This window comes from Eumetopias jubatus, unplaced genomic scaffold, assembly GCF_037043125.1.
Source record: "Eumetopias jubatus isolate StellerSeaLion01/CBP00866 unplaced genomic scaffold, mEumJub1_p1.0 scaffold_9, whole genome shotgun sequence".
Taxonomy (NCBI): domain Eukaryota; kingdom Metazoa; phylum Chordata; class Mammalia; order Carnivora; family Otariidae; genus Eumetopias; species Eumetopias jubatus.
This window is the reverse complement of record NW_028274815.1, coordinates 106,232,063-106,244,600: the sequence shown is the minus strand read 5'-3', so window position 1 is coordinate 106,244,600 and position 12,538 is coordinate 106,232,063. Positions and strand designations below refer to the sequence as shown.

The 12,538-nt window shown below is 38.4% G+C and overlaps 1 protein-coding gene across 2 annotated transcripts in view; it reads left to right on the top strand.

The window, feature by feature from the left end:
- PLCB1 (phospholipase C beta 1) overlaps positions 1-11,588 on the top strand; it is a 696,279-nt gene extending 684,691 nt beyond the window's left edge. Inside the window, exon 32 of one of the 2 annotated variants that reach the window (XM_028112967.2) lies at positions 10,062-11,588. In XM_028112967.2, the coding sequence (XP_027968768.2) occupies positions 10,062-10,289 (228 nt within the window). In that variant the 3' untranslated portion in view covers positions 10,290-11,588. The remainder of the gene's footprint in view (positions 1-10,061) is intronic. The other variant, XM_088026705.1, reaches the window with a different exon arrangement.
- The last annotated feature ends 950 nt before the right edge of the window (positions 11,589-12,538 follow it).

Here is a 12,538-nt window from a genome sequence, read left to right as displayed (position 1 = left end):
AATCTTTAGCAGTACATTTTAAAATATCTTGAGCAAGATAATTTCAGTACCATATTGCCACTTGCATTTCCCAAAGGCCAGAAATATTTTTAAAAAGGTTAAGAGACTGTGAGGAATTACATTTTTAAAAATACAGCAGATGCTTCCAGAGAAAGAAAAAAAAAGTGAAATAATCTAAAATGTCTAATGAGAAAACAAACTGAAACAAATGGCTTTATGTGTATATAAAAAGTAACATAACGAGGAGCGCCTGGGTTAACTGATCCCAGGGTCCTGGGATTAAGCCCCAGATTGGGCTCCCTGTTCAGCAGAGAGTCTGCTTCTCCCTCTCTCTGAGGCTCCCCCCTGCTTGTGCGTGCACTCTCTTTCTCTCTCTCTCTCTCTGTCAGATAAATAAATAAAATCTTTAGAAAAAGTAATGTAACTATACAAAGAATATAATTAATTCAAGGGAATTTTTGCAGAGTAATATAATTTTGCATCCTTGGTGGGATATATTCTGTGAAAAACAGAACCTCAAGAATGTCTTACGCTTCACACGGTTATTTTATTGTTAGGTCACAATATTGAAACTATTTCCATATATTTGAAAATGTAAAGCAAGTAAGTAAATACGTTGTTACCAGAAAGCAAAATATACAAAATTAGTTACAAAATAAAAGAGATATAGACTCAGAAACAAACTGAGGCTTCTAGAGGGGAGGGGGATGGGGGATGGGTTAGCCTGGTGATGGGTATTAAAGAGGGCACGTTCTGCATGGAGCACTGGGTGTTATGCACAAACAATGAATCATGGAACACTACATCAAAAACTAATGATGTAATGTATGGTGATTAACATAACATAATAAAATAAAATTTAAAAAATGAAATATAGAAATATAAAAATCAAAGGAGTTAAGAAAAAATTCTATAATGTTACATTTAAATTTGAGATATCAATATGTACTAATGACTCTTCAAAAATATATGTCCTAATTTCCACTGCTGGCCTAAACATAATGACTAGACATCTGGTAGCAGTGAGCACTTTTAGCACCCAATGCCTTCTCCAATAAAGGCTCTTTGGAAAATTAGCTGATTCCAAGTCTGAGTCAGAGAAAGCACAAGAGGTGACTGAGTTACCTTATTTTACCTAGAAAAGCAAGCAAGTGCTCAAAAACCAATGAGGGCATGTCAAAAGGACCCAGGATCATGCCCTAAAAGGGCTTTTGCTGGCATTACATGTGACAATTTGAGCTCAAAAAAGAATGACTGCAACTGATTTAAACAAAGGGAATAAATGGAAATAAAACTATATTGTCTGCAATTGTTTTCAGAGAGAGAGAGAAGAAAAAGAAAACTCATTGGTTATCTTTTGAAATTATTATTGCCCCAACTCCTTACTCAGAATATTTGTGAATCAAAGGAAAAGAATTAAATGCTTACTCTGCCTTTTGAGGAGGAACTCTGGTTCATCTCCACCTGACAAGGGAAAGCTCTGCCTTACAGAAGAATACTAGCTAAATAAAAAAAGAGTTATAAAATTGCCATTTACCCCTATTAAGATAGGTGAGAATCATCCATTTCATGAAAAGGTGCTAAGGAAACTTTATATGGACCCAGAGCTTTACCCCACAGAATAATTGCCAATAGCCAAAAGAAAAAAATGTGTTGACAAAGTTCAAGTCTGATATTTACCACTTTTAGCCAAGTGATCAAATTTAGCATTGCTGATAATGCAACCACATGATAATAGAGCTCACTAATATGTTACGATATAGATAGAAAAGAGTACCTGTTGACTCTTCTCACCCAAACAAATGTTTGTTTAATCCCCATCTGATCAAGCTTACAGGCTTAATTTCTAGTTTACAGGAAAGGCAGGTCTTCCAGGACCAACTTAAATGACACCCCCAGGAAATAATCAGACAAATTCAAAATGTGGGCATTCTATAAGAAAATTGAGCAGGACTCTTCAAAAAATCCAAGTCATAAAAAAATTTAAAACAATAAATAACTCAACAGGGAAGAAAAAGGAAGATATCACAATCGAATGCAATACAAGAACTTTGATTGAATTCTGGTCCAAAAAAAAGCTAGAAAAGTTGGGAGAGGTAATACTGGGAAAATCTGAACATGGATGGATGTTGGGTAACATTAAGGAATTATTATTAATTCCCTTGACATGATTAAGGTATTGCCATAATGTAGGAAAATGTCTTTATTTTTAAGGGGTGTGGGGGTCAAGGGTTGTGATATCTGAAATTTATTTTCAAATGATTCACCAAAAAAAAAAAAATAGAGTGATAAACAATAAGAATGCACATGCGGCAAAATATCAAGATTATTATTACAGTTGCTTTCAGGGTTTTTGTGGTTGTTGCTGTTATTTTGTTTTGGTTTTAGGGGTTTTGTTTTTTGTTGTTGTTGTTTGTGTTTTTGTTTTTTGGTGGTGGTGGTGGTGGTGGTGGTTTTTGGGTTTGCCTCTGCAAACAATGCTGCAGTAAGTTTGGTGATGTTTCCATCCTTATATGTTGGTGCTTTCATTTCCCTGGGCCAGGTTCCTTTTCCAAATGTGAAATTGCTAGGTGAAAAGCTATGTGCATTTTCCTTCTTATAAATATTATGGATACCATTTTATTGCCCAATGTTTGAAAATGTCCACTTCTCCCCAGATGTTACTGCTCCTTTGAACAAACCTTTTATTTTTCCTACCAATATGTCCCTTTAAAAAATGTGCTATTGAATCTCCCTTATTGTCTATGAGTGAGCGTTTTCTGAAATATATATTGGATATTTTCACTTCTATGAATTGCTTGAGGTTTGTCCATTTTTTCACCAAAAAATGATTATTTTCATTTAGATAAATACAGTGACCTTGAACAACATGGGTTTGAATAGGTCCACTTATACATGGATTTTTTTCGATACAGTAAAGTACTGTAAATGTATTTTCTCTTCCTTATGATTTTCTTAGAAACATTTTTTCTCTAGCTTACTTTATTGTAGGAATATAATATATAATGCATATAACATAAAATACGTGTTAAAAATATGTGTTAATCAACTGTTTATGTTATTGGCAAGGCTTTTAGTCAGCAGTAGGCTATTAACAGTTTGGGGGAGTCAAAAATTTGACTTGGATTTTTGGCTATGTAGGGGGGTGGCTCCCCTGCCCTCCCCACACTGTTTAAGGATCAACTACATACCTAATAAATTTTTTTCTTTATAGCTTACAGTTTTTCTATCTTGCTTGAGAAGGTCTCTATACCCTATGATTATGCAATTATTCACCCAGATTTTTTCCTAAGATTTTTTTGCTTTGTGTTTTATTTATTTTTTTTAAAGATTTTATTTTTTTATTTGAGAGAGAGAGAGTGAGCACAGAGAGAGAGAGGAAGAAGCATGTTCCCTGATGACCGGAGAGCCTGATGTGGGGCTCGATCCCAGGACCCCGAGATCATCACCTGACCAGAGGCAGACGCGTAACCAACTGAGCCACCCAGGCACCCCGCTTTGTGTTCTATATTAAGGTCTTTAATATACTTCATTGGGCGAAATGACTTGAGTTGGACCTGAGCTCAAAGTGAAAATTCTCCTTAAGTATCTCTCTGTGCCTTCTCTGTAGCATTTTTTTTTTTAAGTTTTAGCAGTTGTGTCTTTGTTATCCCACAGTAGCTTATTACACTCTGTTTTCAATTTGTTTCCTTAGAAAGTTGGTATTGATTACATCTCTTTACTAAGTCAGTACCTGTCTTATTTTATATTTATGCCACATTTACATTATACTGAGTATTTCCCACCTACTTTTAAACTAACCTTCGTAAGTAACTTTACTTTCTCCTTGGTCTTCGCTTACATTTATGAATCTAAAAACCTTGCATAACTAGATCAAATCTCTACCTTATTTTTTTAAGGCAGTTGAAAAACTGTCAGAAGCAGAATAAGTATCCCAAGTGCAGAAACCTTGGACATTATAATCAGGCAGAGCTAAAAACATTTGAACTTGACTGTATTGCTTTTTCCTGCTTAACTATCCAGAGTTCACAAAAGCTATGAGCAGGCAACATGTTTTGAAAAGTGAGTTAACAGAAAGTTAGAAATTGAGTCTGGCTAGTCAAATTGGAGAACTCAGCCTATAATAAAACAAACTCTGGCAATGCTCTTACTTATCAATATCTGAGTGTAATGTAACTATTTGCCTTAAAATTAGAGATTAAATTCGACCATGTCCTTCCCTCTTTTTGCCCATTTCCTAAAAATAGATCTTATAAATTTAAGATCAAGCAAGCTCATGTTTGCTAATGTTATAGAAAAGCTCCAAAGCATATTCTCCAAAATCAGATTTTTCGTGAAGATCTATCAGTCCTATGGTGATTGTCCCTCAAGAATGTGTTTTAAAATTATAGCGATGGAAAGACGGGGCCAGCTGAATTAAACTATGAGTGCTTCATGGAACCAGGCCATATATGACACTCCTTTGAATTCCCCTACTATATTAGGTGGTTATTGCCACTATACTGCTGCCTAACAAAAAAACCACAAAACTGAGCGGCATAACACATTAAGCATTTACTAAGCTCATGAGTCTATGAACTGGCTGGGCAGTTGTGGTCTGAGTCAGGCTCAGCTGGTCTCAGTAGCCTTACTCAAGCCTATGTTTAGCTGGTGGGTCAGCTGAGGGCTGGCTGTTTATAATAGCTTTACCCTCATGTCTGATAGTCATTCAAAGTGATGGAGAGGGGGGTAACTGGGTCGTGTGTCTCCTCCTGCAGCAGTCTAGCCTGAGCCTCTTCACGTAATGGCTCCGTGAGCTTCCAGCAGTGAGAGCAGAACCACATGAAGCCTTTTGAGGTCTAGGCTCAGAACTGCACGCTGTCACTCTGACATTCTACTGGACAAAGCAGATCATAAGGCCTCCCTAGATTCAGGGAGATGAAAAGTACACTCTACTCTTTCATGGGAAACCCTGCCAAGGCCATGAGTACCAGGAGGGGTGAGACATTGGTATCATTTGTGCAATTAATCTACCATTCCCCTAGAACCTACAGCTTGAGTTACACAGAGTAGACACTCAATATTCAATGAGGATGTGAACCAGAATGTGAAAATGAGCTGGGATAGCACTGAACCCCAGCAGAAGGATGATCAAGAGCAAGTCCTGGTGTTCAGGGGAGAACCATCTGAATCTCAGGATGGTGGTGAGGCAAAATGAGGAGGAATCCAAACTGAAAGTCCATAGACCCAATCTCTCAAGTTTCCCGGTCTAAGCCAGATTTAAATCTGCTAGGACAGAAGTTAGAAACCCTCCACAAGCCCAGTAGAACTCACGAGTGTGGTTCAAATTGACTGCCAACAATAAAAAATCAGGTCCTCCATGAAAATTTAAATTTCTGACTTCTCCTGAAAAACAAAAGTCTTGCAAACATTAGCTAGAGCTGGGTTTCTGCCACCCCTTTAGACTGAGCATGTTCTCCCCACCACTCTCACTTATTTTCATGATTTGCCTGGCCCCCCCTAAACATCTGAGTTTGTGACCCTTAGGCTGGAATAATTCTAGACTCCTGATGGGTGGGACTTTTTGGGAACAGAGCCAGACTTTGCCCTTCATACTTTCTTACAATGAACAAGTATTCCATGCATAAGAAGCAAAAATAAATAAAAGAAAAGCTCTAACTTGAAATGTAATAACAAATGCAAATTTGTAATTAATTTATTAATAGCTGAATGACTTTTTTAAAAGAGTGAAGCATGGCATATAATATAAATTAAATAAAATTAATTTAGTTAATAAATTATTTTAGTTTATTAAAGTAGTTTAGAATACAATATAATCTACCACTAACCCATGATGAAAGAAGAGTCCACTGAAATTGTAATTTAGCCACAACTGGGTCAATAATTAAAAATTATTTTAAATAATTATTCAATTATTATTATTGTGATTTATAATAAGAAATATATATTTAGTCTTCATCCCAGTTCCTGGCACAAAGTTCCTAAAACCCTTGAAATTTCCTAAATGATGAGCAATAAAGGTGTCTTTTGTTATGTTAGTGAGGTGACTTTTCAGAAGCCCCTAGGTAACCTAAAGATGGGGGCTGATTGCCAGGGGAAGCAACCTTGCAATTCCAAGGTTGGACCTCACAGTCCCAACCCCTAATCTCCAGGGACAGAAGAAGAGCAAGAGGCTGAATCAATAGCCAATGGCTAATGATGTAATCAACCATGCCTATGTAATGAAGCCCCCATGAAAACCTAAAAGGTTGGGGTTTGAAGACCTTCGGAGTTGGAGAACATGTCGAAGGAGATGCAGGGGGAATCGGAGAACACGGTAGCTCCTCACCCTTTCCCCCATACTTTGCCGTGTGCATCTCTTCCACCTAGCTGTTCCTGAGTTACACCCTTTTATAACAAACCAGTAATCTAGTAAGTAAAATGTTTGAGTTCCTTGAGCCGCTCTAGCAAATTAATCAAACCCAATGGGGGGGGCAGATCATTGGAACCTCCAATCTATATCCAGTTAGAATCACAGGTGACAACCTGGATTTGCAACTGATATCTGACATGAGGTGGGGGTGGGGGACAGCCTTATAGGACTGAGCTCTTAGCTTGTAGGATCTGATGCTATCTCCAGGTAGATAATATCAGAATTGAGTTAAATTATGGGACATCCAGCTGGTGTCCTAGGGAATTGCTTTGTGGTATGAGGGGAAAAGATCTCACACATTCGAATTGGGTGCAGAAACATAATTATTAAAATAGATTATTTTAAAAATTGGATTATTAAAAATTATTCAAAAATGTTAAAGTATTTGATATTGTCTCACATTTCACATCCCTTTTTATATATAAATTTTAAAAAGAAACAGCACTATCAAGCACTCTGGGGTCTTGTCTACCACTGACCTAAGAGCATTTGACTACTATGTCACATACAATGTATCTAAAGTTGAAGGTCCCCCACACTAACCTCAAGGAAAACAGAAATCTACTGTTTGCTGAACCCGAGGCCCCTTGCTTTTCTTCCTTTCCTCATATTCCTCGGAAACAAAACTTGAACAGCACGCTTTGCTGAATTAAAGTTGAGACAAATGAATGATGAGACCTGGATGGTAGTTACTGAGAACTGCCAAACACCAGGCTAAGATTTCACTCCTGTAAAAGCCCCACTCCCTTCTAACACCAGAGACTGGTTGCGATACCCGGGAAAGAATTGCCCATTGTCATCTTGTCTTTGATGCTCCAGTGGCTCACCTGTTCCCAATAGGGAGGGAGCAGCTGTGTGTGCAGGTGCCTTTGCTCCGTTGTAGTCATGTCAATCTCGGAGCCCCATGAGTGCCCTTCTCATAGCATGTTTTCTCCTTGGCTTATTAGAATTCATATGCTGGCACAACATCTTCATAAATACCCTACATTTTATATTTGGGAAGAATAGTTGACTTCCAATACTTAGTGCAAGTCATTTTTATCAGACACTTTTTTAAAAAAAATATTTTATTTATTTATTTGAGAAAGAGAGAGTGAGAGAAAGCACGAGAGCGGGGTGAAGGGCAGAGGGAGAAGCAGACTCCCTACTGAGCAGGGAGCCCGATACGGGGCTCAATCCTGGGACTCCAGGAACATGACCTGAGCTGAAGGCAGATGCCTAACTGAATGAGCCACCCAGGCGCCCCTATCAGGCACTTTTTGATGTGTGTGTGTGGGGGGGAAAGGTTGTTCAAACAGATCCACAATCCATTATCTGAGACTCCTGGGATCATTGTTTTTTGGAATTCATAATTTTTCTGATTTTAGAAAGTGTTATATAATGCATATACTGTGAGCATAATACTCTAGAGGGGTGCTTGGTCATCCTCATAGTCATACAAATTAATGTATTTACAGTACCGTGCATGGATATGTGCATGATATGTGCATTCAGTGAAATATATAAGAATTATAAAAACCTTATATCAATTAATGTCTATGTGTTTGCACCAAATTTACAAAAAAGTTCTGGATTTCAGAACTTTGGGGGTTTTAGAATAGCAGATAAAGGATTTTGGTCCTATATTATATAACTAAGTCTTGACAGAATTTCTCTAGCATAAAAGCAAGAGCAAAGGGGTTGAACTAAAAAGGGTGTTCTCTTTATATTGCTGACACTGTCCAAAACGTGAGTAAGGAAAGGAGGTCACAACACCGAGAGACAGATGCCCTGAGCACTGTCTTTACCCTGGATGGTCCAGGGCTCAGGGCAAGCACCAGAGACTGCATGAAGCCTCAAATGGAGGACATACAGCTAGGATCAAGACAAAAAGTAGAACGGGAGTTCAGAGTTGAACCAGGACAGGAAGTCAAGCAGGGTGTCCAAAGTGGACCGGCCTCATTGGCATCACCTGGGAGTCGCTAAGACATGCAGGACCTTGGACCCCACCCAGGCCTCCTGAATCTGAAGCAAAGTCGGGATCCCAGGTGATCTGTGTGAACCTTAAATGTTTGAGAAGCACACACACAAAAAATTCCATAAAGGTTTTAAGGACATGTCTCAAGAAAAGCTGCCTGGAGGCTAGTAAGAGCAGAAAGAAAAAGCATTAGTCTCACATGCTGTTTCTAAGACTAGACTCCCTACTTACCATTCAATAAAGAAAGAGAATTTCATTTAAAATTCTAGGTTTCAAGGCACCTGGGCAGCTCAGATGGTTGAGTGTCTGCCTTCGGCTCAGGTCATGATCCCAGGGTCCTGGGATCGAGCCCCGGATCGGGCTCCCTGCTCAGCGGGGAGTCTGCTTCTCCCTCTCACTCTCCCTCTGTGCTCGTTCTCTTTCAAATGAATAAATAAAATCTTTATTAAAAAATAACATAGGGGCACCTGGGTGGCTCAGTTGTTAAGCGCCTGCCTTTGGCTCAGGTCATGATCCCAGGGTCCTGGGATTGAGCCCCGCATAGGGCTCCCTGCTCAGCGGGAAGCCTGCTTCTCCCTCTCCCACTCCCCCTGCTTGTGTTCCCTCTCTCTCTGTCTCTCTGTCAAATAAATAAATAAAATCTTTAAAAACTAAAATAAGAAAAGAAAAGAAAAGAAAATTCTGTGTTTCAATGGGGCTCAGCATAGCAGAGCTTTCCAGAGGGAGCACCCACCACCGGCCGCCCTTCATCCCAGCTACAGAAGATGCCCGGCCTTCACTGGTTTTATGATTATGGCTTCCATTTAAGTCTAAAGAAACGGTTCTGTGACTTTTAAAAGTCTGGGCATTCTCCAGAGCATTAAACAGATAAGTTAAAAGACAGTTTATAAGGTAGCTAAAGCAATTTACAAGGCAAATAAAATTAGAACAAAAAGAAAAAGAATCAAAGAGGTGATAAAAGAAGACAAAACAGAAGTTAAAGTCGGTTACAAGAGTATATTCAGTTCATAAAAATGCATTGAGGGGTGCCTGGGTGGTGAAGTCAGTTAAAGGTCTGACTCTTGGTTTTGGCTCAGGTCATGATGTCAGGGTGCTGAGATCGAGCCCCGCCTCAGGCTCCGCGCTCAGCGGGGAGCCTGTTGGAAATTCTCTCCCTTTGCCCCTCACCCACTCCCCTCTTCCTCTAAAATAATAAATAAATAAATCTTTTTTAAAAAGTACATTGAGCTCCTCTCTAGAAGTACTCGGCGGCGCTTCATGAAGCCCACTCGCACCTCTCCGGTCCTCTCCAGCCACCTCTTCCCTCTCCCCAGCCTGAAACATGGCTGACCTTGGCACTCCCAGCTGTCAGTAGCTTCCAGTCCCTTCACGTAAGAACTTCAGATCACTGCATATTATTTCTGTAAACTTTTTCAAAAGATTCGCGCGCGTGCGCGCGTGTGTGTATGTGTGCATTTATTTATACTGTTGCAGGTCTTTAGCCCTATTATGCCACACATAATCTGAACTTCACTTTCAGCCATGGACAAGTGATGTGTCTGTTTTACATCTTCTCCATAGGTAACTGGTGGATGGTATTTACCTTAATTTATCCCCCCCCATCTTTGTACATCTCTTTCAAAGAGTTTCCACGTGGGTGGTTATAGAAAACTAAATGACCTAAAACCATCCTCCTCTCTTGATGTCTCCCAGCTGCAGATGGACCTGGAGCAAGAGTATCAAGACAAGTTCAAAAGACTGCCCCTGGAGATCTTGGAGTTTGTGCAGGAAGCCATGAAAGGGAAGATCAGCGAAGACAGCAATCACAGTTCTGCCCCTCCCTCCCTGGACTCGGAGCCTGGAAAAATGAACCACAAGCCTCCCTCCAGTGAGGAGCTAGAAGGAGACAACCCAGGAAAAGAGTTTGATACTCCTCTGTGATTGTTCCTGCCAGGCCTTCAAAGCATGCATGGCCACTTCATCGGACTCTCTCTTACTACAAAAATCACTGCCCAGGAGCATCTTCCTGAGAAGTATCCCTTAGCCTAAAATCTGCACCAAAGGGAGAGTTCTAGAAGGATCCATGCAAACATCCTCATGCCCAGGCTCCATGCATTATGTGGACACTACTGCAGGTCTGCTTGCGGAGAGTGCATGTATGTGGGATTTTTGTTTTCTTTCCAATAGTAAATTCAAAGCAGGCAACTTCCAGGCTCCATGGGACATTTAATGAAGGACAGTGTCTTTTTTGAAGAAAATCAAGCTCATGTTTTTATTTGAAGCTCTGGTGTAAAGTATTTCAAAGTAATAGAAATAGTTTGAGAAACGCATAGCATTATTTAACACTATCAAACAGCCAACTTTGAGGATTCGTTTTCCTAACTGCCCCTCAACTACCATATCTTCAAGTTAATGTGCATATTAAATTGTTTTATCCTTTGCTTTGCAAGCACTGGTGGCTTGCAGTTTGCTAATTTATTTATCATAGAGGCATCAATGTATTTGTTGCTGACATGGCTTTATTAGATACCATAGTGATTCAACTAAGTTGGTTTTCTTTCTTGAAAAAAAGTCACTTAATTGTATCCTTGCCCAGTGAAGCTATCCCAAGACTTAGCCATATGGCTCATACATTTGGTTGCTTGAGCAAATTGGCCACACAGTTCCAGGCCCACTGTGCTTTCTGAGTTGACTATTTGCACTCAAAGTCTGGGTATTTATTGGTTGTTGGCCTGAAATTATTAAATAACTACGAAGAGTCTGTCTGGTTGAATAAAAATAGTTAAGCTGATGGATGTTGAGCAGAGATTCAATCAGAGTGAACAGGTTCCAGTGGTTATTTCGTTGTCTCACATTTTTTATGGTTCATTTATTTTTACTATAGAGATAAAGATTGAATATTTATCTAGAGAATACACAGACCCACATATAAATGATATATAGTATCCCCATGTATATATGTACACACACAGCCATGTAAGTGCATACACACTCACACACACACACACTCACATGCGCACATACAAGTGTAGATGTGTGTTTTTTAATTGGCAATGACCCAAGTCTCTTCCACAAGACTTAAAACCAAATTCAGGGATAAATGCCTAGAGAAGAAAATGGTCAAACATCTATCTATATTATGTGGCTATTAAATTATGTTGAAATTCTAAAAAACAGTTGATGGAACTTGATGCAAGTTGAAGTAGATTTAGAGCTTAGAATATGAATTTGATATATATTTTGCAGGATCAAAAACTGGATTTTAAGTATCAGATTTTAAGCTTGTTTTAATAGAATATACAAAAAATGTATAGGACAGCAATATGGAAATTTATTAGTATCTTTCATAATTTTTAAGTCTGACAGATTTCGATTTTATTCTAACATAAACATAAAAAATCTTTCATTATGTATTTACTATGTACATTTAATTCACTTAACTATGTCTTTTTGTTAAGTTTCTATGTTGGGTGGCATAAGAAAAACAAATTATATCATGGGAAAACTGATCAAAAATATTATTGAAAGAACTTAAGTAAGAGAGAATAATTATATAGAGGAAAATATAATTTAGAGAGTAACACAAAGAACATTGAAGTTAAAGAGCTGAAGAAAGATGCTCACAGCTTTATTTTCCTTTAAGATAAATCTGTCTGATTGTAGCTTAGCGAAACGTCTTAAAATGCAAAAACCAGTTGTGTCCTGAAAATTGTGTCTCAAGAATTTAATATTTTTATGGAAATTATTTTATTTAACTTTAAGCAATAACTAGGGATCACAATTAAGTTTTAATCAAAAAGAAGGCTTAGTTCAAACGTGAGGCAAGAGTGTTTGATTAAAAAAGAAAACACATCTAGCAAGACACAAGGGGAAAAAAATCCCATCCTCTTGGGAGATGATTATATTTTGATCTGAAGGATTTGGGGTAGTAATTAGACACTTAATAAAACTTATCTTCCACTGAAAGATAAATCTTTTGTAAATCATTCAACTTTTGCACTTTGAAAGAAAGGCATTAATCGTAAGGAAGCAAGAATGGGCACAATTGAATGCTGCAATTTTATAAATAAAATTACAGACTAACATTGCAGAAGAATGAACGAATAATAACATTCATAACCAAACGCAATGATGATTATTATAGAACACTGTCTCACATTTTAGTCCAGAGATAGACAGAAGTGGGAAAA